The following is a 27,692-nucleotide window of genomic DNA, read 5'->3' on the forward strand; positions in this document are numbered from 1 at the left end:
CTGGACAACTACACTCACTGAGACATAACTATGTCTCATTACACCAAATACAGAACATCTCATACAACAAGCACTGCTGGCATGCCTTCTAGCAGGGCACCTGCACCCACAGAGACATCCTTATATCTCAATGCACTCACACGTTTCAAAGATCTCCCCCTTTTCCCTCTCCTACAAAGCACAGCACACAACACACTCCTGTCAGATCTGGACTTCACTGAGACATAACTAAAGCCTCAGCACATCTCATCTCAATAGGGTGACTGCCGACGGCCTCTCGGAACAACCACCAGCAGACACACTTCCCATGAAGACCAAAAACCAGATGCTCAAGATTGGACCTGATCTCGAGTGAGCGTGCACACCTTTGGTTTCCGTACCAAACTCTGCAGAGCCATCGGGCGGCAGGGGTAACCCACGGAGACCAATCACCCAAACCTAACCGTAACCAATGCTGATCCAACCCTAACCCTGACCTTAACTAAAACTTCACACCAACCCTCTAAAACCAACTTGTAAGCTTCTAAAAAAAAGTGAGGACCAAAAAAATGTCCTCACATTGTAGGGAAAATGGTGAAAATAGTCCTCAGTATTTAGTAAGTACAAGTACACACACACACACACACACACACACCAGTCTATAGAACAGAGTTGTTGAATTCTGGGTGAGTAACAGGCCTCTGCATCACTTGATGAGCTGCTGCACAGGTGTTTTGGAGCTGAGAAACCCCTAAAACATGCTGGGAACAGGCCCTCCTGGCCCAGAGTTGAATACCCCTGTTATGGAGAGACGTCTCCGTTTGTTAGTGATGGACGTGTGAATGACCTAAAATGGGGTAATTTTTAAACCGAGGCTAAATATTGGCAAATATCTCAAGTCTTTTCAAGTAAACAGGTTCAAGTGTAAGTCAAGTCCCGAGTGTGGGGCAAAAGTCCAAGTGTTTGAACTCAAGTCTAAGTTAGTCACATTAATGGCTGGAGTCCACACCTCTGCTTCACACAAGGGCAAAAGTATGCTACTTAAAGGCCACAAGCTTGAACCAGTCAAAGTGTAAAACTTCAAATCTGCAGCACCACCCATGTCAGTACTCTGGCTCAGACTGAGAGACCACCTAAAGGCTCAGGAATCCTCTGCAGGTGTTCTGGAGCCGTTGGCTGGTTAGAGTCTAGAAGATTAAACCTTCTCACAATATTCTACTGGTCTGAGATGTTGCATGTGTGGTTTTCACATCACAGGAATGACAAGTACAGGCTTACAGTTCTGGCTTTGCGACTCTTTTGCACGTTTGTTCTGTGTTTCTCTTTGTAATCCTTTTCTTGTTCTTTTTAAACACATTTTAGTAAAAAACAGTTTGTATTTTTTAACCTCTAATGATGGCTAGAGGCTGACTGAAACATGTCAGGTAAAAAACTATTTTTTACTAAACTGTGTTAAAAAAGCGGATGTGGCTTTGCTTCTGATAAATCTGTCTCACAGATCAGTTTAATCTTTTAAGTCTAGTTAATTCAAGTTAAAGAACTTTTGCACCAGATTCTGATTTCTTCTCTTTCACCTGTAGTTTCACACACTCACCGTTTGTTTCTGAGTCCTGGAAGTCGGAGCTCCTCTCTCAACAGCTGACAGGGAAATGAACGTTAAACTGGTTTCACGAGGAGTCTCCACCCAACTGCTACAAGGAAGTTCTCAGCACACTTTCCTTGTAAATGACCCACAGAGGCACAGGTGTGGAATTCAACTGGGAATGTGCTTCTGAGAATGAAGCCATTGTTGAACAGCGGTGACTGCCGTGTTGCAACAGCGGCGTTTCTGTGGCGCTCAACTACAGGCTGCATTCTTTGTGTTGTGGGACCTGAGCTGAAACAGTCAGCTCACAAAAACGATCGCAGGAGGGAAGGCACGCACTTCACTTGCTTTAATAAACTGCCGTTGTAGAGAGATTAGAAATTATTTCCCCGTAAGTCTGAACTTACATAAGAGTTACTGGGAACGGTGACTTCTGACCCCGCTGGAGAGCATTGTCTCTGAGCAGGAAGTAACTAGGGAATAAGTGTCCTGGTGTTATGATTGAAGGTGGAGCTCTGACCCAAGACACGCTGAAACAGGTAAGTGGAACAACAAGATGTTTTATTATCAAACAGGAACTGAAGGTGCACTGGGAAGTCCGGTGAGGGTTTTCCGTCAGGAACTGGGTCTGAGGGGTGAGTCCTTGGAGTTGTTGGGTGACGGTAGAAAGTGTTGGGACTTACGCGTGGCCAGGGAAACGAGAGCAGGGGAGTGTCTTCTGGGTTGGGGGAGTCCTGAGTCCAGGGGTGAGCGATGGGAGAGGAGGAAGGATGTGGCCTGAGGTGCTCCAGAGGGTTTTTGAGGTTCTTCAGCGATGATCACAAGTGGAAACCTGAGGCAAGGGAAAATCCGCTTAACCAAAATCCTACAGCAAGATGTCAATTATACACCATGAACCTGGGGCTGTCTCTGTTGGCTGTGTAAGGTCCAGAAATGGTCCGTTTTCACCTACATATTTACCTTTTCGGTGACCGGTCATCTACAGACGTGAATCTGCCGCTCTGCGTCTCTTAACCTTCCAAGCTGCAGGAAAGATTCGCCACTGCGTGTTTACACTCCGATTGTCAACATCATGTTCCTCCCTCAAGGTTCCTCTCTGCCAAGCTGCGGCCTCGTCTATCCGCCTGCTTCACAGGACAAACGAAGAGCTTTTACAACTCATAAGTTAAACAATCATTAAATAATAATATGGTTGAATGAACAAATGTTATATTCGTCTTCGTCTTCCTCCGCTTATCCGGGTCCGGGTCGCGGGGGCAGCATCCCAACTAGGGAGCTCCAGGCCGTCCTCTCCCCGGCCTTGTCCACCAGCTCCTCCGGCAGGACCCCAAGGCGTTCCCGGACCAGATTGGAGATGTAACCTCTCCAACGTGTCCTGGGTCGACCCGGGGGCCTTCTGCCGGCAGGACATGCCCGAAACACCTCCCCGGGGAGGCGTCCAGGAGGCATCCTGACCAGATGCCCAAACCACCTCAACTGGCTCCTTTAGATCCGGAGGAGCAGCGGTTCTACTCCGAGTCCCTCCCGAATGTCCGAGCTCCTCACCCTATCTCTAAGGCTGAGCCCGGCCACCCTACGGAGGAAACTCACTTTGGCCGCTTGTATCCGCGATCTCGTTCTTTCGGTCGTTACCCAAAGCTCATGACCATAGGTGAGGATTGGGACGTAGATCGACCGGTAAATCGAGAGCCTGGCTTTCTGGCTCAGCTCCCTCTTCACCACGACAGATCGGCTCAGCGTCCGCATCACTGCAGACGCCGAACCAATCCGCCTGTCGATCTCCCGATCCCTCCTACCCTCACTCGTGAACAAGACCCCGAGATACTTAAACTCCTCCACTTGAGGTAGGACCTCTCCCCCGACCCGGAGGTGGCAAGCCACCCTTTTCCGGTCGAGAACCATGGTCTCAGATTTGGACAAATGTTATATGAATACTAATATTAATGTTTGATTTATCTGTGCTTAAATTACTGTTGTTGAAATGAATTTTATTATGACCATGAAACAGTTTGATGTTATGATCAGTAAGGTTTGGTTTAACAAGTGAATCATTATCTACACTCAGACACAATGTTCATTAGAGATAAATTAAAGTTAACATCACTGCACATAGATATTTTCTTACCCACAAACCAGAGCATCCTGTATCTGAAAGAAGGCGTGATGTTCTGAGGTTTGTTTGTTAAAACCTCTTCACACGTCCCGACTGGCCAAGTACATCAAGACATGAGAATATTAAAACAGGGTCGCTTGGGAGTGGTTCAGCATCCTGTTAGTTTGAGCAGAACTCTGGACTGGCCACCGAGGAGAAAACTCTCTAACCACCGCCTCTCTTGACAAGCTTTCCACAAGCTAAAAGCTGCCTACAGCTGACACAGCAGAACGGTTCCTTCAGCTATTCAGAAACAGCTGCTCTAGACGCAAACTAGTTCCAACCTGTGTGCCTGGTGACATCTCTGGACTGGAGCATCGGTGCTGAGGTTAATCTACTGAACCTCGATGCCCAGAGGTCATCCGACCTCCCTGACCTCCAGATCCGTGAACAGGCTCTCCAAAGAAAGGGTGAGGTAGACACACATGATTGCATCTGATGCTGTTTTGATATGAACCAACTTCAATCCTTTTCACACCCAGAACTCAGTTCTTCTAGATACAAGGTTCTGATAAACACACGCCATTCAATCACCACACATCACATCCCATCCACTTAGATTCATCCATCACAGTAGTCTTGGTTCACTTGTCATGTTTTTAATTGTTTAGAAAATAAATTCTTACCTTTTATAAACCTGACTGTCTGAATTGATACGAAGTGTGTTGATCCCTGAAAAAGCAAAGAATCCTAGAATCTTCTGATCAAACATCCAAAGACCAATCAGGTTGATGTTCTATATTTATATAGAATATCACAGCTTATAGGTCATAAGTTTTCTGGAAAAGGAATGAAATGTCCCAGCATGTGATTGCATGAGTTTTATATGCATGAAAAAATATTTGTAAATTAATTATGATATATTATTGTACAGACATGCCTCGTAAGGAGAGGAGGTGGAAGCGGCGACAGAAAGAGCTACTTGAGGCAGCCTAAGGCAGTGGGTCCCTCACCAGCTGGATAAAAAAAGAGTACAGGTAAGTTGCATCACAGCCACAAGTGTAGAAACAATAATGTACACCACTGCAATGTGTTGATGCCAGAAAATGTTTCTGTTAGCTACTTGATCATGGATTAGGTGCAAGACCTGTTAAATGTGAATCAGGGCCAGCTCTAGGTAATTTGGTGCCCAAGGCGAGACTGCCCATGTGCCCCCCCCCCCTCCCCCCAGCGCCGGCACCCCGCACACCACGCACAGCGCGTAGGGCACCCCGCCGGGGGAGGGGCACCAAATGCAAGCTTGTGAAAAAATAATATGTATATAATAAAGACAGATTTCAATTAGAAGATGTGCAAAGCAAGTTAACAGCATGTTTACAGAGAGAAAACAATACAAAAAGGAAAGAAGATGGGCCGTGTCGCACCACCCCCCCACCCCCCCACCCCAGCAGTACACCTGCGGAGGATGCAGCGGGCACAGTCATGGCTCCGAAAAGGCTGCAGGAGTCCGGGGCAGTAGAGAGACAAAAGAAAAAACTGCGGGATGATGCTGTTGCTTTGATTGCAGATAAGACAAGAATTTTAATGGAAATTCTTAATTTTTTTTATCTTTTTCTAATTTTAAACACGGGTGTGGTGAAGTTCAGAGGGTCGTTTGACCTAGCTTAAATTCGGACTTGTTGCTGCTGTTAATTAATCTGTTTTTGGTCAAATTTTGCCGAGTTTGGTAAGCATGCTGCTTTTCAGGACTTTTATTTGGTGTTTTTCGCACTCTGCTTCCGCACATTTAACATTTTGACTCTGCGTGGTATGGGCAGATTTCGTTCTCTGCTTCTCCAGTCTGTTAAAAGTATACTGCGCCACTCTGTCCCGCAGCCTCCCGTCCGCCTACCTACTAGTACCTATTAGTAGCTGAGTGAGAGAGGCTGAGAGGGAGAGAAACTCAGAGAAGCTTTGGAGCTTTTTTACTGCTGGAGAAAAAACGTTAGCCTAGTGAACTAGACCAAATTCTTGCTTTGCAAAGAATGGTCTAGGCACGCTCCATTGGAACCTCAGCAGCTCCTACCAGGACTCTGGCTAGCCAATCACAGCTCTCTAGAGGGGTTTCAAACACATTAAGAGCTGTGATTGGTCCATAATGGTGGGCCAGTCATAGTGCTCTATCTGCTTAGTGAACAAATCACAGAGCTTTATCCGCTTTGTGGGCCAATCAGGGCACTCTATATGCCTGGTGGGTGGGATGATGCAACAGAGTGAAACAAGAGTATGTCACATTCATTGTCCAATGGAATGCGGAGATCATTTGAAAGACAACGGTAGAACCCGCCTCACAACCGAGAGCCGTCAATGGAGCGTGGCCAGACTAAATAATCCATTTATTTAGTCTGGCTTGCCAGGCTAAAAAAACGTAGCAAGTCATCATCTTCCCAAATGCAGTTATTCTCTTCTGAATCAGCACTTCTTTAAAGAAGAAGAAATAGTTAAATGCAACAAAGGGAAATATCCTTTTATTCAGCCTGTTCATGCGACTTGTATCAAAAAATAAGTCTGAACAGTGTTAAAGGTTGCTCATCTAAAAAAATAGACCTTGAAGAGTTTGAAGATTTTTTTTGTTTTAATAAGTTCATCTTAAAACATCTTTCTCAAGTAAAATAAAGTTTCCTCTGTGAGGTCAGTTTTATTTTTAAATAAGCGGCTGTTTGTGATGAATCATGAGTTAACTATGGACATGATTTATATCATTATTAAATATCCTATGTGGCCTATAGGCTATGTAACTGAGATTTAATATGAAAAATTAGACAAACCTATTTTCAAATTAGGTATTTGCTCTATGTTGATTTATATTTCATAAACATTTACGGGCCAAGGGAACATCAGCTGCTGATGGTATAATTTGAAGAAAAAAGTCCGTTATGCTAACCTCCTCCCTTCATATTCAGAATTTTCTAGTTGTGTATAAAATGTGTGTATTGTGCCTCTCTAGTTCTTAATAAAGGTTAAATAGTTTTGAATTTAGTCATGTCACATGCCAGTGATTTATAAGCCATTATAAACCTATAAATAATCTATTTCAGTATTTTTTACCATGGTTTAAAACTTTTATCTTACTATAGAATGAATATGACAAATGATCTTTTTGTGATTGAATGCAGGCTCAAGGAACAAGTACATTCTAGGAGGAGCTCATGCCAAAAGTTCAGATCAGCCATCCACCAGCAGTTCAAGAGCTCAAGATCAGTTGTCAGCCATCACGTCTGACCCTTCTACAACATCACCCAGCCCTGACCAGGATCAGACCGAGCACAGCCCACAGCCAGCGCTTCTGAAGGCAGAGTGAGTCCTGGCTCTGAAAAAGCATCTGAAAATTACATTGGAGAAACACGTGTGCCACAACCGGTGCTTGTGGTGTGTGGACCTGTTACGTAGTTCTAAATAACAACAATATGGAGTTCCTGTGTTGTGTATGTTGTATTATGTAAATATCAGTCCTACTTTTTGGAAATAATAAGCAGTTTGTGCATACAAGAGAATTAAAGAGAATTTAAGGTGAAGCGCTTGCACATACTGTGTTATTGTGTTGTTTTTTCTGCTGGGGGAGGGGGCACCACGATGCATTTGTGCTTAGGGCACCAAAATAGCTAGCAACGGCCTTGCCCCCCCCCCCCCCTCCCCCCAGTGCCTGCACGCCTCTCACCCAAACCCAAGTCCACCCACCCACCACACATTGGAAAAAGCAACTCCACAGTTATTCCTTAGTTACTTTTTTTTTTTTAAATATTCACACAGCAACTCTTTAAAGTCAACAGCCTGAAGAATAAATGTAAGCTTGAAAGATAAGTAACCTGGGAATATTACAATAACCGACAACTCAAAATGTTGTGCAAATGTCATGGGGGGGGGGGGGGGGGGGGGATGCAAAATCAAAAGCAGCATTAAACTGTGCAATCAAAAGCAAAACTCAAATATCAAAGTGCCATCATGAAGAAAGTTCTACTTTCCAGTTTGTTCTACTGCTGTGGCCAGTCAGCAGGATCCATGGGGCCAGCAGCTCACACATGTTCACACACATCTGTTGAAGCTGATGATGGTGTCTCTTCAGGCTGTTGGACTGGAGCACTGAGTCTGCTGGTGTTGGGTTCTTCTTCTGTGAGAAGATAAACACACACACACGCACACACACACACACACACACACACACAAACACACACACACACACACACACACACACAGCAACTTAACCCTCTGATGCATGAATTAAGAACAGCGCCACTTTCACGTTCAGTATTCCTCGGTCATGTGCAGTGATGCTTTTCATTATTTTTAATGCTACTGGACTTTTTATTATATTGATCTTTTTTTAATCTGTTCTATGAAAACATGAATAAAATGATCTAAAACAGGTGGAAGTGAGCGCATCCATGGGGAATAGTTGAAAAAACGTATGTCTCACTCTCAGGTGCTCTTCAGCATCAAATAAATGTAGAACATGAGGAAGAAGAACCGGTGATCTGAGGCACTCTGAGGTTTTCATTTATTAAACAAGGAAACACCGACGTGTTTCGGTACGACCTTCTTCAGGGCATAAACCTTTATACCTTGAAGATGACTCACTATGTCACAAAAACTAATGTCCATCTTTTTTTTTTACATATGTACAGCCTAATTGACAATAACATCTTAAGGAGACAATTTCAGATGTGCATGCATGATTATTTAATATTCTCAATGCTAAATCAATGCTGCACTGATTGTGCCAAAAACACGTGTCTGGTGTGGATTTAAATAAATTAATTTTGCATATCGATATATGTGATAAGCCGTTTAATTTGAAAAAGTCCGTTTCTACTGCTGATTACAAATAGCCTAACAAGTAACTTACTCACCTGGCTCTAGATGCTGAGATTGTAGCTCAGTAAATGTTCTGCTGCTGCGTGATGCCTGGATGAAGACGCTGCAGCGTAAACAGAGCTGGATTAAATAAATGGACTACACTAGGCAGGCTGCATTTTTAGCCCCCCCTCCATCGATGTTATTTAATGAATTGAAATCTGAAACTTACCAAAGTTACTGATAAAAGTTCATTCGCATTTTACACAGCCTAGTCTTTGGTTACAAATTGGTTGTTTGTATGCCAAAATAAGACATGTGTTGCATGTTAAACATTCTATCAGACAATTTTTTGATATTAATAATGTATACGTCATTACACAGCTGTATTAAATGCTAATAAATTATCCTCATCTTATCGATTGGGAGTGACAATGTCAAGGCGGTACCAGTAAATAACCACTAGGTGTCATTATACTATGTAAACAGAGCAAATATGTGTCTCTATTTATAAATCACTACATTTAATTAAAAAGATTTTCTGCTAAATACAATAACTTACAACATTTATAAATGTTGACAAATTAATCACATGATGGTGGAAAGACATTCAAGAGTAAATAGATTAATGTGAATGGACTGAAGCATGTTTTAAAGGCGCAAAAACAAACTATAAACACGCAGCCTAAATTATTACAGAATAAATTTAATACAATCTATAATCTTAAAAGAAAGTATTTTAATAAAATAAAAACGTTATCTTAAGTTTTGATCTTGCTTTATGCTCATTCAGGCTGTTTTTGCCTCTGCTGAATCAGAAATTCTGTGACAATTTTCTGAGTGTGAACATATTGTTTGCTACACTATTGAAGATTAATAAAATCATTTGAAAAATAATTAATAAAACCAGCAACACTTACCAAGGAAACCATTTAGCACGCTCAGGGGCGTCGGACTGGGGGGGGGGGGGGGGGGGGGGTACCGTTTACCCAGGGCCCACTGCAGGGAGGGGCCCTGAGACAGCTTTGAATAAAAATGTTTTATTGTTGTTGTTTTTTCCCCCCAACTTACTTAATGTCTTAATAAACTTCCCTTTACCTGGATAAAGAGGCTAAGAAACAGAATTTCACCTTAAAAATAATAACTGAATAATCTCTGAGGCATCTATCACCCCTTAAAAATGTGCAAAGTGGTTTAGTCCACACCAGCGGCCAGGGGCATGTACAGCTAATGAGACATCGCAGATGCTGACAGCCAGAGCTGGAGGCAGGAGAGTCAGTCATGTCTTTTCCCAAGAAAGGGAAATCTGGCTTCCAGAAAAGAAAAGAAAAGAAAAGAAGGAGAAAAAGTTAATTGAACAGAAGCAAGTATGGACTAGGTTTTTCAAGAAGGACGGTGAGCAGCAGCAGCAGAACACAGTGTTAGCTGATATTAGCTAGCTCTCAGAAGCTGCATTCATGTTAGGTGTTCAGTGTTAAACGCCTTTAGTTTCACCATCAAGATCAAATATAAATTAATCAGTGTTATCAGTGATAACACTGATTAATTTATATATAAATTAATCAGGATTATTATCACGGGTGGCCGCCGCCAATTAATTCGCGGACCTCGCAGTAAAAACAGGTTCACTCTGTGTGGATATTTCAGCTCCTTCCCAGTCATGGACCAGGACAAACTTGGTATCGATGGATTCGTGGTAATCTCAGGAATGTGAAGCTGCCACTGTTTTTCGTATAGCATGATGACACTGGTGTTAGAGGATTGTTATTGACTTGGTTAGATATTTTAAGCCTATTTTAAATTTCTTTATATTTGATCTTGAAAACGGACAATCTTATAATTGGGCTGATAATGCAGGGATTATAAACTTTAGAGTACATTACATTCACAGAGAGAACCTGGTTTATTTCATGTCATATGTATTTAATATATCAATATATATCAGTATTAGCAAAGCTTAGCATCATGAACCACATGGCCCTTTAGACGCAGTAGCAGCAGCAGCAGGGCCCTCATTGTCTCCAGAAAGCACTGAGGAGATGAGACAAGGTGAGTTATTCAGTTTACAAGCAATCATTAGCAGCAGATTTATCTGAAAGGACATGTTAGGTTATATTTTGGTGACCTAATTCATGATCCATTTTGCTTGTGTGGTGTCTGTCCCCCTTGCAGCAGAGAGATAGAATATGTGAAAGAGGATGATGTAAGTGAAGAAAGGGAAGGTAGTGAGGACGATGAGGAGAGGCCAGAAGAAGAAGACAGTGAGAGGCTGAGAAACACAGATGAGTGTCTGCCAGAGGATCCAGGACTATGGCCAGAGAAGCTCACTGGTCAACAGAGAGATACAATTGTCAGAAGACTGGCCCCTTTTCAGAAGTTGTCAGACATGACTGAAGAGCAGATGAAGATATCATGCCAGGCACTGATGAGAAAATATTACAAGGATCTCACAGCTGAATTTGAGAATGAGATGCTACACCTGAGAACAATATCTGGTGCCACATTCCCACACATTCAGTCTCCTCTTGAGCTGCTTAATGCCATTACAGAGCATTTTTGGAGAAGTTTGTATTGGACTGAGGATATTTTGCACACTACCTGTGACTGTTGCTGGGGGTGAACGGGCTTTTAGCAAACTGAAACTGGTGAAAAATTATTTGAGATCAACAATGTCCCAGGATAGACTGAACAGCCTAGCTCTTCTTTCTATTGAAAGCCAATTAGCCAAAGGATTGGACTTTAAAGATCTCATAAGTGATTTTGCTAACATGAAGACCCGTCAGTGGGCATTTACTGGAAAATAAATTCCAGGATATTTGTTTGAACACGTTGTTGGCAAATAAAAATAATTATATGTGAAGTCTGGGCATTTCACTTTTATTATGCTGGCATTTGTATTTGCTCAATATAGAGGTTAAACTAAGATCATATTTATTATCTTGTCTTATAGCATGACAAAAAGTGTGAAAGAGAGCAGTGGCGGCTGGTGAAAAATATTTTTGGTGGGGCTGTGCTATTTTTTTGTTTAAACAAACTTGTGCTTTCTGAGCTTTGTGCACAACTTCACTATTTCGTGAATTAAGCACAGCTCTTTTATTTCCTGTCTTACATTATTGGACAAACTGATTAATCCACGTGTGTCTGACTATCGGCACGCTGCCTTGCAGACCAAGGTTGAAAAATACTGCATTAAATTGCACATAAAATAACACGACCATAAATGGTCCACATCCACATTACTGTTTGTGAAACTAACATACTGGAGAATTTCATCACAATAATATTAAATAAACAAGTATGTACCTGATCTTTTGCATGCTGTTGGTGAAGCTCTGGATGACCCCTGTGATGGAGACAGAGTCAATGTTCCTCTTCTGCAGCTGGTTGAACAGCATGTCCACATGTGGCATGATCTTGTGACACAATACCAGCAGAAAGCCGAAATCTTCTTCCTCCAGCATTCTCACAAAGCCTCCTGCCTCTCTCTCAGTGACTGGATCAAAGTCATCCGAGTCTCTGATCATCTGGAAACATCTGAGGAGGTCATCCTTGTGCTCATACACTGTGTTGACATCTCTCTCTTGGACAAAATGTGCCGGTTCTGATCCACTTCTTCATTGTGTTTCTTCACTGCAAGCCTGTGTCCCTCGTCTCTAGCTGCATGGCTATGTTAGCTCTGCCTAGCATAGCTAGCTTCACCGTGTTGTTGTCCATGTGTGCCCGGGATAACTCACGTTTCTTCACCTTCTCAGAAAAATGTTTCATGTCTGTAACTCCTGACTCAACCCATGCCTCATCTGTCACCGTCGTTTTGAATAACAAACACGGAAAGCAAAATAACGTATTAGCTTGATTGCATCCAGCTAGCCAAGCCTTCCCAGAAGCCTCGTGTGTACAGTTTACCTCTCTCCTCCTCCTGCTGGCTTATCTTTACGTCGGGCTGATCTGGTCCAAGCTCTTTGACATTAAGTTTTTCCACCATAGTTCTCCTCTCGAACGGATACTGGAGAAGAGACCGAACTGAATTCAGTGGCTGCTGAGATCCGGTATCCATGCTGGTTGTATCACTGGCGTCCATCTGCGTCACGACCAAAAACGTGCTGGAGTAGTCGAGACTCTCCGAGTTCTACCGAACACCAACGAAAGCCTTTGGCGGTAGCTCTATCGCCCATCATGCTTCTGAAACAACGTCGACGCTGATTGGATACATTCCCATTCCTACTGTTTGATTTTCTGGTCAGCAATTGGCGGACTGCTTTCATGCTGTTTGGGCGATTTGTCACGATCTGCCCCTGCCCGCCTGACTGTGTTCCTCTCCTGCCATGATTACCCTTATTGTTCTCACCTGTCCCTCGTTTACTTGCCCACGTTTCCCTAATTAGCCCTCTGTATTTATACCACCTGTTTTGCCCCTGTCCTTGGTCAGATCATTGTCGTTGTTTGTTGGTGTTCCTGTTCATCCCATCCTGCCATTAAACCATTTTTACTTTTACTGAAGCCTGCATTTTTACCTCCTGCTCAGCTCATCCACACATGGTCCGCCGTCTCCACCTCCTACACCATGACACGATTGAAACACAGCCCACAGCCTTTCTGTCGGCTCCACAGCTCGGCAGAGAGCTTCTGACCAATATATATATATATATATATATATATATATATATATATATATATATATATATGATTTGTTTTTGTTACAAAACACACAATTAACTTAGAATATGTGATTATTGTTAATTTTATTTATTTATTTTTCTAAATAAAAATTAAAAACACAGGGGAAACTGGGAGGGTGGCGCCCTATCGCCCTCTACTGGCCAGCCGCCACTGTAAGAGAGATATTAAACAGAGCATGGGGGCCCACCTAGAAGATTTGTACCTAGGGCCCAGAGCACGCTCCACTCCGGAATAATCTTCAGCCTTCCAGCATCACAGGCCTCAGTCACAGCAGAAACACGTCTAAAGAAATGTTCCTTGGTTAAGCTTCGGTTTATGTCTCCAGATTTCCTCTGTGATGCCGAAGAATATCCAATATTTTGAGAGGGATGGTTTAGTGCAAAGTACTCACGCATCGTGTCATCAGTTTAGTGGTGGCTAGTGCTAAATAAAGATCTGGAAAAGGAGTTTTCACACCTCATTTGCTTATTATAAGATTAAGCAAGACAACACATGGTGTCAGAAGTGGCCGTGAGCAAGACGAAGGACCTGGGACGTAATTTTGGGGGGGGACGGGTGGGACATGTCCCCCCCACTTTTTCAAAAGGCAGTTTTGGTCCCCTGCACTTTTTTCCGTCCAAAAACAATGTTACGCTCCATTAAATGGATTTGGTTGAGCACTAGGACCGAAACGGAAACCGCTTTACTATTAGACCCGCCTAAAAGCTAATCTATTGGCTCTGCTGATACTTGCTAACGTATTATTGGCTGTTGCTGCTGTCACTCAAGTTGTAAACAGTCAGAACGTGCTCACGTTGTTTTGCTAGTTTGGAGCCGCTAGGGAACACCGGTACTGAGTCACATCGTCAACTAGACGCTGTGTAATATCAGAGCTCAGCTCAGCTTCCATTACATAACATTTGAATAAGTGTTCATTTGTGAGTCTTTGGTAGTTAGGCACAGCCAGGAGGCAGCATGTCAAGAAAACGAAAAGTGGATATAAGAGACTTCTTTCAAAGTCAAAACGTAAGTTGGAACATGTGACAGACCTGCATTAAGCTCAGACTCACCTCCTCCTTCACAAACATACTCAAAACTAACTTTTACAAACTCATCTCCTCCACATAACTGACTCCTCAGACACAATTTATTCGTATTATTATAATTATTATTTTTTATTATTGCTATTATCATCATAATTATTATTACTAGTAGTAGTAGTAGTGTAACTTCAAAACTTTTATCATTTAACTTTATTGTAAACTTATCTATTGCAATGTATATTTTCACATTAAAAAGCTCTGAAAAATGAACAGTATCATCATCGTCAACAGATTTTTTTAAGCTTAATGTCAAAGATGTACACTTTTCATTAGATTTATCTTATTTTTTCCATTTATTTTTTGTGTGTTGAAATGCAACAACTGCTTAAACACTTTTAAGGGAAAAAACATATTTAATATGTTTTTATACACTCAAATGTTAGGGTGATGATCATGTGTAAAACATTAGTTCAGCATGTCCTCTAACACAGCAAATGAACAAACGGCCAGATCTCAGGAGGACCGTTTATGTATAAATAATTTTTATACTTTTGACTAGGCCTGGGAAAGTAACACATTTTGCTGGACGATATTTTGTCCAACAAATTGTTGATGATAAACGATATTGTCAACATTATCTAGACCAAAATAACCACTAATATAATGTTAATATATCATAATAATGCAAGTACACCCTTTAAAATGCAACAAAGAAACCTTCATTTAACATTGAAATGTCCAGAACCAGAACTTCTAAATGAATAAAAATAACAAACAAAAATTAAATAAAAAAGGAATCTCACTCCCTGTTAGAAAATGTTGCACCAAAAACAATAAAAAAAGACCCAAAACAATAAATACAATGGCCTATCCATTGTCAACAGCCAAAACTGCACTTCAATAATGATAATAAATAAAAATAATAATAGAGTTGTTAATTTTTTAACTTTGATATATATATATATATATATATATATTGAGGATGGAACAATTATTGAGATGGGCACATGACGTGTCAAGGGGTCTTTACATAACACCCCCCACCCCAAATCCGCACAAGCCTGCTGTGTCCCCCCCACTTCTGAAATCAAAATTTCGTCCCTGATGGACACCATCCTCCTGATCTCCGGATCCACCAAGAGGGTCTCCTGTTTGGGTGAGGTAGCACACAGGAATGTGTTTGATGCTGTTTTCTCTAAGTGAACAACTCAGTTAGCCGCAAAACCATCATTTCCAGCCCAGAACGCGTTCCTCTCTCTGAAAGAAACCTTCTGAGAAATCCATTCACGCATCCAAACTCGTATTTTCAATCTAGCTTTCATCCAGCCACAGGTTTGCCTTTCAAAACAAGTTTAATATCAAAGCTGTTAAAAATTGTCATTAAATTGTCATCCATGAATTGTCGTTTATAATTGTCATTCAAATCGTTAAGTTGAAAAAATGTTAGTAATAAAATTCTTCATTTTTTAAACTTGCCTCATTCTTTGAAATGAAACACAGAAAGGTATAATTATTTCTGGTTATTGAAAAATCAAAGATTCCTAACTTCTGTTTCAAAATAAACTTTTGCTATTAAATTTAATTATCTTAAATTAAACATTAATCCTTGGATTAAAAATAGACCAAGTGAATAAGTGTATGAGCTTCTATTGATTATATAAGTATCTTGGATATTTACACATGATATAAGCTCGTATGCTAATCTGCTCGGTCATTCTCAGAATTAACAACTGATAGCAAACAGTGTTGATTCTAGTATGTAGTTAATCCTACAGGAGACACTAGACAATATATTGTTTGCATGATGATTTCTAATTATTGAACAAAAAAAGGATTTGAATTCCTTCCAAAAACATGAAACTGAGTTTCAGCCGCAGCCGCTGAGAGCGAGGGGGGAGGGGGGTGGAACCGCGAGCTTCCACTGGGTGACTCCTATGAGCTGAAACCCATGAGGGAGGGGGTGAGTGACTCAAATGTGCCGTTAGCAAAGCGATGCTACTGTGAACCAGGAGCGGTTCTAGCATCAGAGGTTATGGGGTGCTGAGCACCCAGATATCTACCCAGTCAGCCAAGACAAATTTCAACATTTTCTACATTTTAACACACTTTCATTTTCACATTCATGAGAGAAAACAAAAACACAGTTGTCACTAATCAAATTACAGTTTTACACATCACAGTACCGTATATATTAGTGTTCCTCAAAAGGTGGCCCGCAGGCCCCCGAACCCCCGCGCACACCCCAAGACGACGGGCGAACGGGGGGTGTGCTGTTGCGTAGAGGGCGGTGTAATGAACCACCAGCAGCGCTATGCAAATGGATCACAGACCCCAGGTTGGGAACCACTGGCCCAGGTGTTGTAGTTTCAAAATGTGTGCAGATTAAAGATTAAAGAGGCTCAATCGGTGGAAATATTGTTGGAAAATGCCCTTTAATACTTGGAAACCTGAAGTCGAAGCAAATTTAAACCTTTGCTGAGTTTCTACAATAGAATGACCCTAAAAGTATCAGTAATAATTTTAGATCAACCTCTTTTCACCTAATTTTCCACCAATATCAACATCCTATTGAAATAAAAACCCAAACTTTTTAGATAGTTTTTCTCTTTTTCTTCTTAATTTGAAAACCTAACAAAAATAAAGCCAATCTCCTACAGCAGATATAGGGGAGAGGAAACAACAATCACTGGCTTTGATCTCTGATAAAAGTGAGATTTAAACTTAATATTCTGACTTTTTATCTCAGAATAAATAATCAAGGCTTTGATTAAATGATTTTAACAGTTCTAAAGGGTTTTTCTATGAAACAACACAAGCACAGTGTCTGTGTTAGCACTTTACGGGCTTCTGTAGCAGCAGCCGGTCTGATCACTGAGGAACCTGAGCAGCTTCAACCCTTCAGTCTTTATTATAACTCATCTCCCATTGGTCCAGGATCACTCTGTCGTTTCCTTTTGGTTTGGAGGTTTGTGAGCGGCGAAAGCTCTGGACCTGCGTCAAAGCCCCGCCTCCTAGCTTGATTGACAGCCGCTTTTTTCGCCTCACAGTCAGTTCATACAAGATTCAAAGATGAAATGGGAGACAGTCAAAAATGGCTGATGGTGTCTCAGTTAGCAGGGCCTGAGAAAGTAATGTAAATAGCAGGAACCTTGGTCACTCTAACAGCAGCGTATCAGCCAATCAGGAAGGCTCAGAGCCTGGAAAGGTGAGCAGGATCCAACCATTTTTGAGACGGGGAGATTTGCTGTATTTTAGTTTTTAAAACCTAATATTTATTCCTGTGGTTTGTTTGTTATATATTACTGATGTGTTCAAAATCAGCAGAAACAGTGAAAATAAAAAGATATAAATGTTTTATTAAATGTTAACTTTAGGGGTGCTGGGGTTGAATAAAAACAGGCTAGAAACGCCGTGCTGTGAACTCATGAGCTTGCAACCCAGAAAAGATGAGAAAACGCTTTCAACAAACTCCCTGTTTCATGCAACAGCTTTAAGGATGAACCACAAATATTTCTACTAATGAAATTAGAACAGGCATGAGTCAGTTAATGAGTCAGTTCGGGTTGTAGATCGGGATTCGCGAGTCAGTAAAGTGATTCTCGAGTACTGAACGGTTCGTTCATGACTCGCACAACACTAGTGCTGAGTCGGGTCACACAGGATTTCATTCCTTGCCTTCCTCTCTCGCTGGCTTTTTCAAAGTTAGGAGATGTATGAGCGCACTAGTGAGTTGGTGGTGAACTTTGTGAAGAGTTGGTACTTTGACTCTGATTTGGTGCCAAAAACCAACTCCTCTAGAGGTGAATAGCCGACACCAGTGTCGGAGTTAAAATAGTAACTCTAACTCAAAATTACATTTTAGAATTAAGTGTTACAGGTCATTTAGTTTAAGAACAACTGTTCATTGAACTAACCAATGTGTTGCCAGAGGCGGTTTTACCATTAGGCATAGGTAGGAGGCCGCCTGGGGGCCCCTTGTGTTGGGGGGGCCCCCTTGCCCTGACCGCCGGCATCCCTCTGTTAATGCCACAATATTCTTATTACCAACCTGTCGCCGCTGACGGGATTGGACATGATTCTCATTACCATAATCCCTGAACCGTTCAAGATATCATTAAAATTCCAAAAGTGCTTAAAAGATTAAAAATGGGGCTTTTCATGCATATACAATACATTACGGTAGCCAGCGGGATTCCCTATCTTGAGCGCACCGAATCACAACACAGATTCAGAGACGTGCTGAGTTTGTTGTCCAAAATGCTCCGTTTTATAACTTTTGAATGTCTGATCAGATTCAAATAATTCCAACGGTTCCTAAAAGTACATAAAAGCAGCTTTCCAAGGATCTATAGCATGAAGCAATCAGAGTTAGGGAAAATATCGCTACGAGGGGAAATCCTGCTGTACAGCCTGATTGAAACGGAGCGCAGCGCCGCGGTGAAAGCGGATAACGGAACGGGGAAGCTAATCAGCATAAAAACCAGCATGAAATTATGGAAATGCCTCAAAGAAAATCAACACGATCTGTTAGGTGTCCCAGAAGGCTTATATCTGAAGACAGTGACCACGAAGAAGGACAGATCTCCGGTGAACCAGGATATGAACGTTTGTTCAGTCTTTATTTTTTTATTTTTTTATTTGAACAACCCTCAACTATTTGCTAATTGTAAGATTCAGCATCATTCCAGCATTATTTATCTTTTTACAATAAATAATTACTTTTGCTAAAACAAATATTTTTGGTATAGCAGTGCACGGTGTGCCAGAGAAGCACCTCATGGCGGTGTGAGGTGTGCAGGACTCTGCCTGCAGCTGGAGAGAAACTGCTTCAGGGTCTACCACATCAAATAAAAACGTCTGAAAGTTTACAAAAATAAATGGTCTTAAAAACTGCTAAAAAAGATACCAAGGTTCACACTTTTTAAGAATAGATGTATTACAGATGAAAGTTGCCCAGTAATTTTGAAGTTCCTGTTCAGTAATAAATGTAAAAAAATCAAATCCGTTTTTTGGTTTTTTCACTTTTAAGCTGATTTTTTAAAGGCTTTAATAGAAATAAATTCTACATACAAACCATACACTGAAAACGGAGGTTGTTCTGAAAAAGTTACACACACTTTGCACTTTTTATTACAATTTTACAGCCATAAGATTAAAAACATACCAGACGGCCCTGTTATAATTATGGTCATAAGAGGGTTATTAAGATGGCGATGCACAAACAGGAAGTGATTGGTAGTCATTCCACTCCAATCCAGTTGGTGGCGGTAATGCACCAAACTGTTGTTTGCCAAGTCCCATAAGACCACAAATAAGAAGAAGAGAGGCGGGAGCGTTCGTAAAAACTCAAAGCGATAGTCAAAACATTCAGCATGACATGGAGTTATCCTAGTGGCTCCAATAAGAGAACGAAGCAGCTCGCTTCATAAAAGCTTTTATTTTCACTTCTGAAAGTGACGTCGTTTTTCGATGTAAACATCAAAAGGAAGCAGAAAGGAAAGACAATGGAAAATGTTTAAAGGGAGGAAACCATAGACCAAAATGGAAAATAGAAAAAATAAATAACTAAAGCTGAAGCACAGGAGCCCTGACAGGAAGAAGAAAGCAGAGCAAATATTGAAAGCGCTCAAAGGGAAATACAGGAAAAAAGAGGAGGACTAATAAAAAGGGAAAGTAACTCGTGTCAGAAGAGGGGAGAGTTTCACAAATCCAGTTAAAGGTAAGACTGTCGAAAATTTTGTGTAAGGGGCCCCATGTCTGTGTTCACCTTGGGCCCCCAAATTGCTAAATCCGCCCCTGTGTGTAACCAACGTGAGAAATTGGATGAAATAAAAGTTAAACTAAAGTAAAAAATGAAGTTAAACTAAAGTGAAAATAAGTTCCTGGTCTGTGAAAGAATTGGTATTTTTGAGTTAGTTTGATTGTACATGGATGATTCTGGAAGAATAGATTAGTTTAGCTAAACTTATATAAAAATAAACAGTTTCAGTCAAACTAGAATGATCATTCATCTAAAAGACATGGTCCATCTGGTGTACTTTTAGGATCTGGTTGTTGACTCCTTCATGTGTTTTGGCACTCCGAGCATGTCAGGAACTCCAGAGGAGATCAGACTGGAACCAGTTTCTAACAGCTGATGGAAATCAGAGTCAAAACACGAGATATGAAAACAAAACATTTTGTTTTCTGTGATGAAAAATGTTGCAACACAAAGCGGCCGTGGTGCTGGTGGGTCTCCCTCGGAAGGAAATGGTCCTGATCCGTCTGCCGGGCTTCTGTTCCTCTCCTGCAGGTCGAGGCTGGGTCTATTTGCTGGAAGCCACGTGGCATCTGGTTGAGTCTGAGCTGGAGGTCTGAGCAGAAGTTGTTGTCAGGTGTGCGGCTCCAGCCTCTCTGTGCCTGAAGAAACACGATAAGCTGTCAGGAAAACCTGGAGCTGCTGTGAGAGCATCCTCATGGTCCAACTTACTTTAGTTTCTTCATCAGAATAAACTTTCCAAGTTGTGACTTTGGATCCAGACATTTTTCTTTCCCCTGTTTAGTTGTGATGCTAGAATGGAAGGGAACGAGTTGAAGAGCAGCTGAGGATGTATGCAACATCTGAAAGGACAGTTTACTGACATGATCTCCATGAGAGGACAGAAGCTACTCGGCTGATGAACCAGCGGCTCTCCCTGGATGAGCTTGGCGTTGAATCTGGCCAGTAAGCTGCTGGAACACTTGCATTTGTTGGACCTGTTGGATTGCTGCGCTGTGGAACGAACAGAAACATCTGACAGGTGAGAGGCTGCAGACCACCTCCTCAGGTGAGGCGTGGAGGTGAGAGAAGATGCGACCACACAGGAAGTGTTTTACCTTGTGCAGAGACGACGAGCAGGCAGGCGAGGAGACCCATCAGAGCTGATGTCATCGTGATGCTGCAGGTTTCCACCTCTGTGTGTGCTGTGGCTCTGGACTCCTGATGGTGTGAAGCAGCCAGCAGCTCTCGGATTTATAGAGAGGCTCGCTAATGACGAAATACTTTCACTTTTCTGGACTGCTTTCACTTTCGTTATCTCTTCCTCTTTCCTTTCACTAAGCCTGTTTCTTAGAACTGTCCTGAGGCCCATGATCCTGAAGGCCCACGCTGTGAGGTCACGACCCTGCGGGGGGAGGCAGTCTGCATGCATGACCAAGTCAGGTCAGAATCTATCTGAGCGGATTCTGGACCAGCATGTCATTGTGATGTGGGACAGTTGTTTACTTCTAAGGCTGAAGCTTAACGCTGCCGTGGTTTTAACCCTTTCATGCTAGTGGCCACCCCCAGGGGACTCACAACAGCTTCTTGGTTGTTGCATTTGAGCCCTTCCACCTGCCTCTGCTGAGTCAAGCCAACATGTGTCATGGTCAGAACGCATGCTGTCCACTGAGGTGGACATGTAATACATATTTGTAAATTAAATGTTTTAGTCTAATTTTGTTTCATTCATACCTAAAGATTGATATGAATGATGTCATAATTCATGCATGACAGGGTTAATTAGAGGAACGTGGGAAAGGTGAGGTTTGCTTCCAGGGAGAGATAGCTGTCGCCGTCTGCAGGATAGAATGACTCAGTGGTTTCAGTGCTGGTGTGTGTGTGTGTGTGTGTGTTTGTGTGTGTGTGTGTGTTGTAAGTTCAGCCTCAGGCCTGAACGAGCAGGTTTTCTACACTTTTAGAGGCCATGACCAGGCAGCTGGGGTTCAAACCTGCAACCTTCTTGCTGCAAGTCAACAGTTCAGCGCACTAAATTCAATTCAGTTCAAGTTTATTTATATAGCGCCAAATGAGGACCTTCACACAGTAAACCAATATTCCAATAACCAGTATTCCAATACAGGTCAGTTCATTTAGCCAATCAGAAGCCAGTTTCCTATATAAGGAACCCAGCAGGTCGCATCGAGTCACTGACTAGTGTCAGAGTCTTTACAGCAATCCTCATATCCTCACATCAGTCCTGGGGCCATCGTCTAGCACACTGCTGCTAACCACTTAAACATTCTCCCTCTCCTGATAATAACTTTTTACTCTCTTTGACGTTGGACGTGCTACTACTAGTTTATCCGTTTAATTATAGATCCACTAGGATAAATACAATAAAGTTTATCTCTCACCAAATACAATATTTACTAAGAAATCACAATATAACCGTAGAAACACTACTTGGTGTGTGTGTGTGTGTGTGTGTTGATGCTGTTCTAATGTGCTGTGCTGACACTCTGACTGCGAACGAAGATCCTAACGGATAAATCAAGTGAATTTGATTTTGATTAATTGAGTTGTAACAAAATCAAGGGCAGACTTTGTCTGAATGTTTGGATCCATCTCTGAAACTGTTTGATTTCAGTGAACTCGTCTGTAGCAGAGGAAATGGTTCAGCTTCACTTTCATTTCACTGTTCACAACAGATGTGCCTCGCCTCTCTCGGTACGATGAAGTGAAAGTGTTCCAGCTGGGACATGCTCCACAAACCCCAGTCTCACAATGAGCTTCGTTTTGTGTCCTGAAGATTAAAGATGAAACCCGTCTGCTGTGTGAGATCAAAGGTTTACTAGAGAAAACGAAAAAGGATTGAAAACAGTACTTAGATGCTAACTTGGCCGATGTTGTGACCTGATGACACATGGAGTCCAATTTCACACAAACAGGATGTGAAAGTGAAATAAGTGTGTGCTGAATTAGGGAAATCACCACGGTGGGGAAATGAGACAGTCTGCAAGACCCAACTGCCTGACATCAGTTGGAATAATATGTTAATGTAAACACATCAGGTTATAAGAAGTTACGCTGCTTCTAGAGGACATACTCCTGTAAACCTGGACATTAGAGGCCGTCACCTTAGGACCACTAATAACTGCTTAATTTTAAGGAATTCTGTTTCCCTGACAGCAAAGATTTCTAAACACCTGTTATTTCAGTAGAACTAGTTTAACAGTTTAATTTTTATATTTAGCTGAACTGTGAAATGAGTAGCATAAGCCGAATTCAGAAACTAATTGCTGAAGCTGCTGAAGTGAAGCTGAAACTAAGCTAAACTGTCAAAATGAGCTGAATGTATTTAAAGATGTAGAAGCAAAAATCACCAAAAAGTGTAATCAAGCTCATAATGTAGGTGAAGAATGGCGTAGAAAATGCTAAATAGATAGGGGCTCTATAGGTGGGGGTCTATGCTCCCCCCTCCACTGAGCGCCCTGACTTAGTGTGGAAGACCTGATGCTGCCGGGACAGACGGCTCCTCTGATGGCGTTTCCTTGCGTTACCATACTTGGCTCATCTGGACTCAGCCTAATATAATTTTTACTTGTGTGTGTGTGTGTGTGTGTGTGTGTGTGTGTGTGTGTGTGTGCGTGTGCGTGTGCGTGTGCTTGCATATGTTTGTTAATGTTTTTAACCTGTTATGGGAATCTGGGGTCATTTTGTAAAGCACTTTGAATCACACTTTGTTTGAAAAGCGCTTTAGAAATAAATTTGATGATGATGATGATGATGATGATGATGATAAACAGCAAACAGAAAACTGAAATCTTTGAACACTGTTTAAAAACTAGACCATTGAAATGTTTAAACACCTAGCATTTGAGTAAGAATGTTTAAATAGTAAAATTTTCACAATTAGCTGAACTGTGAATTTAGAAACATTTGCTGATATCTGAAACTGATAGATTAACATATTTTCAGATTGTGTAATGGATGGATGAATGGTTGGACGGATAAAATGATGGATGGATGGATGTTAGATGGTTTATTGGATAGATGAATGGATAAAATGATGGATGGATGGATGTTAGATGGTTTATTGGATGGATGAATGGATGGAAAGATGGATGGATGGATGGATGGATGGATTCATTAGACCAAGACAATCAATTTGATGTATCACATGTGTGGGTGTGTACTTCCATTTAGCCAGAAGATGATTGAACTCTCTCAGCCAATCAGAGAGCTGGGATGGGGTTGGGCAGTTTCCCGCTCCTTTTCTGTGGCCGTCTCCAAGTTTAGGTCCTCCACCACCTCCCTTACCCATGGTGTCCCACAAGGTTCTGTGCTGGGGCCTCTGCTCTTCCTCCTCTATCTGCTTCCTCTTCAGCACATCCTGAGCTCCTTCAAAGGGATCTCCTACCATCTTTATGCAGATGACATCCAACTGTACATCTCCTTTAAGCCCCATGAGATGTCTAAGCTGCAGCTGTTACACACCTGCTTAGACTCTATCAAAACCTGGATGGTGGGAGCTTTCTTCAGCTGAATGAAGATAAGACTGAGATCCTCATCTGTGCCCCAGACAAGCTGGTTCCCAAAGTCAGAGACTCTCTTGGTCAGCTTGCTTCTCTCACCAAACCTTCTGTCAGGAATCTTGGTGTGACCTTTGACCCAGCTCTCACCCTGGTTTCTCATGTCAGTTCTCTTGTTGACTCTTCCTTCTTCCATCTCAGGAACGTTGCTAAGCTGAGTCCCATTCTGTCCCGCACCAGGCTAAAGACCAAAGGTGACAGATCATCTGCTGCTGTGGCCCCCAGACTCTGGACCTCTCTCCCCCTGAGCCTGAGACCAGTGGACTCAGTGGTCTCCTTTAAAAAGCAGCTGAAGACTCACTTGTTCAAGCTGGCTTTTGGATGACCTTCTTCACCTCTCTCTCTTTATTCTGCTCTCCCCACCTATTCCACCTTCCTCAGGATACACTGGTTTCCCTCTTTCCTGTTCACTCTCTCTCTTTCTTAACATTTTTTAATAACAATTGTCTATTTTTTGCTCATTTTAAATATATTTTTAACCATTTGTTTTTTCTTCTTCTTCTTCTTCAGTCCCACTGGACTGGCAAACCGGGGTGGTGTGTTACGTCCCCGACATGAGATGGTAAAATGTGAAGGATGGGGATAACATAAAAACTGGACAGTGGATATTAAAAGGGTTTTATTGTTATAAAAAAGGTTCCAAAAACGAGCAAAACAGACGATGAGCATTTTAAAGACAATGCAACGCACACAAACTCAAAAAGGTTAACGTTAAAAGACGAATGATCAACTATTAAAACACCTGGTTAAAACTTAGTTAAAAGTTCAACCGCAACGAAGGTGTTTAAAACCGAAGTCAATCATATTTCCACAAACGAAGTTAACCTTTAAAACAAACGAACACATGAACACAGGATCACTCAAGAGTTTAAGCTTTAAAAGTTAAAGTTTTTAACCCTTTAACGCCGATGCGTCACCAGGATCACGGGTGACACATCGGCGTATGTGATTTCAAATAACTCCTCGCTACTTAAACTATAAAATTCTTAAAAAATACATAAAGGAGCTAATGTGTGGTGCTTAAAGGGGTAATGAAATCAAGGCCGTTTCATATTCTATTCTCCTCTGTAATCAGGCAGTGATCGAGGTCGCTTTTCTAAGAGAGACCTGATCGGAGAAACTCCTCCAAATGTCTGACTTGCCTTGCTTTGGTTTTTGTGTCATGAAGGCCTTGTTTGTGCTTCTTTTCAACATCAGTTGCCGACTCCATAATACTCATCCCGATCCCTGCGCTGTGCGTAAAATAAAATGTCAGTTCGTCTGCATGCGTCGGGGTGATTCTTTCTATTCTTTCTCCGTCAAAATAAACGGTCAAATACGGGAACTGTTCGGTGAACACAACACAAGCCCTGCTTTTGATTGTTTTGTTTTCTTGTGAAAATTGTTGGAAAGAGATCAAATTTAACTTGATTAACACCGGAGCCAGTGCGCCGTTATCTCCGTGACGGTAAATGAGGGAAAAACAAATTGATCGGATCCTGCACGTCTTTTAACACATTGGTCAGGATTGACGCACTTTGATTTCATTTAGTTGGTTAAAAAAAGTCGGGCTCGGGTCGGGCCAGAGAGTCCTGAAAACCTTTTTGGGCCGGGTCGGGCTGGGGCTCCACCCCCTCGGGCCGGGCCGGACACGGGCTCAGATTTTAGGCCCGTGCAGGGCTCTACCGCAGAGTGTGTTCTAACTACAGGGGGATCACACTCCTGAGCCTTCCTGGTAAGGTCTATTCAGGGGTTCTGGAGAGGAGGGTCCGTCGGATTGTTGAACCTCCGATTCAGGAGGAGCAATGTGGTTTTCTTCAGGGCCGTGGAACACTGGACCAGCTCTATACCCTTAGGAGGATCCTGGAGGGTGCGTGGGAATTTGCCCAACCAGTCTACATGTGCTTCGTCGATTTGGAGAAGGCGTTTGACCGCGTCCCTCGGGGGGCCCTGTGGGGGGTACTCCAGGAGTATGGGGTACAAGGCCCTCTGATACGGGCTGTTAGGTCCCTGTATGACCGCTGTCAGAGCTTGGTCCGCATTGCCGGCAGTAAGTCGGGCTCGTTCCCAGTGAGAGTTGGACTCCGCCAAGGCTGCCCTTTGTCACCGATTCTGTTCATAACATTTATGGACAGGATTTCTAGGCGCAGCCAAGGTGTGGAGGGCATCTGTTTTGGTAGCCTGAGGATCAGGTCTCTGCTTTTTGCAGATGATGTGGTCCTGTTGGCTTCATCAGAACGTGATCTTCAGCTTTCGCTGGAGCGGTTCACAGCCGAGTGTGAAACAGCTGGGATGAGAATCAGTAGAGACCATGGTCTTGATTCGGAAAAGGGTAGAATGCCTTCTCTGGGTCAGGGATGAGGTCCTGCCCCAAGTGGAGGAGTTTAAGTATCTCGGGGTCTTGTTCACGAGTGAGGGAAAACTGGACTGTGAGATCGACAGGCGGATTGGTGCTGCATCTGCAGTGATGCGGGCGTTGTACCGGTCTGTCGTGGTGAAGAGAGAGCTGAGACAGAAGGTGAAGCTCTCGATTTACCGGTGGATCTACGTTCCTACCCTCACCTGTGGTCATGAGCTTTGGGTAGTGACCGAAAGAACGAGATTACGGATACAAGCGGCCGAAATGAGTGATAATTCAATTAATGTAATTTATAAATATCCATTAAAATATAAAAACTGGAATCAAAATGAGATATTTGGCAGCACAAAAAACTTGTCAAACACAATATTTATTATAATAATTGTAGGCAGACAGGAGACAGAGCTGATGGAGGTTCTCAGTCATCGAAGGATGGCTGAAGGCTTTCCAGGAACAGGAGATGTGGTGTTGTCTCTTCTCTCTCTATTCTGCCAGATGAGCTGATAGGTTACAGGTGTGTGAGGACATCCTCATGCTGTCACAACCAGATGACATGAGTTATCAGGTGATCAGCCAGGCTAATGATGAGATGCAGAAAGAAAACAAATCCAGGACAGTGTACAGTAACAATAATATGTGGTGTTGCTCACCTTATGTGCTCTTATAGAGTATTAACGTGTGCCTGCCTCATGGTGTAGAGTCCGTATTTTGCTGAGTGTCCTGCAATAATGCAGGTTATTAGTTAATTTACTTTTGATAGCAAAAACAAAATATTTAATGTAAAAGTTATTTACCAGGTGAATCAGCTCACACGTCACCACCAAGTGTCACAGGGCCAGAATCAGTAGCCTCCTTCAT

The 27,692-nt window shown here is 42.3% G+C and overlaps 2 protein-coding genes and 2 long non-coding RNA genes across 7 annotated transcripts in view; 1 reads left to right on the forward strand and 3 right to left on the reverse strand.

Moving 5' to 3' along the window:
• The window catches only part of LOC107373078 (NADPH oxidase activator 1), a 104,691-nt gene extending 102,983 nt beyond the window's left edge, over window positions 1–1,708 (reverse strand). For 3 of the 4 annotated variants that reach the window (XM_070546308.1, XM_070546307.1, XM_070546305.1), the window contains exon 1: window positions 1,574–1,708. The gene's annotated coding sequence lies outside the window, so the exon portion shown is untranslated. The remainder of the gene's footprint in view (window positions 1–1,573) is intronic. The other variant, XM_070546306.1, reaches the window with a different exon arrangement.
• A 258-nt stretch (window positions 1,709–1,966) lies between these two features.
• On the forward strand, window positions 1,967–7,219 carry LOC129154658 (uncharacterized). Its single transcript, XR_008559925.2, has 3 exons — window positions 1,967–2,103; window positions 4,591–4,693; window positions 6,812–7,219. It is a non-coding gene; the product is annotated as an uncharacterized lncRNA (long non-coding RNA).
• A 12,059-nt stretch (window positions 7,220–19,278) lies between these two features.
• Window positions 19,279–21,172, reverse strand: LOC107373603 (growth-regulated alpha protein). The gene is made up of 4 exons (XM_015941732.3): window positions 21,041–21,172; window positions 20,807–20,936; window positions 20,655–20,735; window positions 19,279–20,584 (listed from the first exon to the last, which is right to left on the reverse strand). Exons 1-4 carry the CDS (start codon window positions 21,093–21,095, stop codon window positions 20,491–20,493), a joined length of 360 nt encoding a protein of 119 aa, XP_015797218.1. The 5' UTR covers window positions 21,096–21,172; the 3' UTR covers window positions 19,279–20,490.
• A 6,016-nt stretch (window positions 21,173–27,188) lies between these two features.
• Window positions 27,189–27,692, reverse strand: LOC139063720 (uncharacterized). The gene is made up of 2 exons (XR_011517089.1): window positions 27,485–27,692; window positions 27,189–27,369 (listed from the first exon to the last, which is right to left on the reverse strand). It is a non-coding gene; the product is annotated as an uncharacterized lncRNA (long non-coding RNA).

Source organism: Nothobranchius furzeri, chromosome 17 (genome assembly GCF_043380555.1).
Source record: "Nothobranchius furzeri strain GRZ-AD chromosome 17, NfurGRZ-RIMD1, whole genome shotgun sequence".
Lineage (NCBI taxonomy): Eukaryota > Metazoa > Chordata > Actinopteri > Cyprinodontiformes > Nothobranchiidae > Nothobranchius > Nothobranchius furzeri.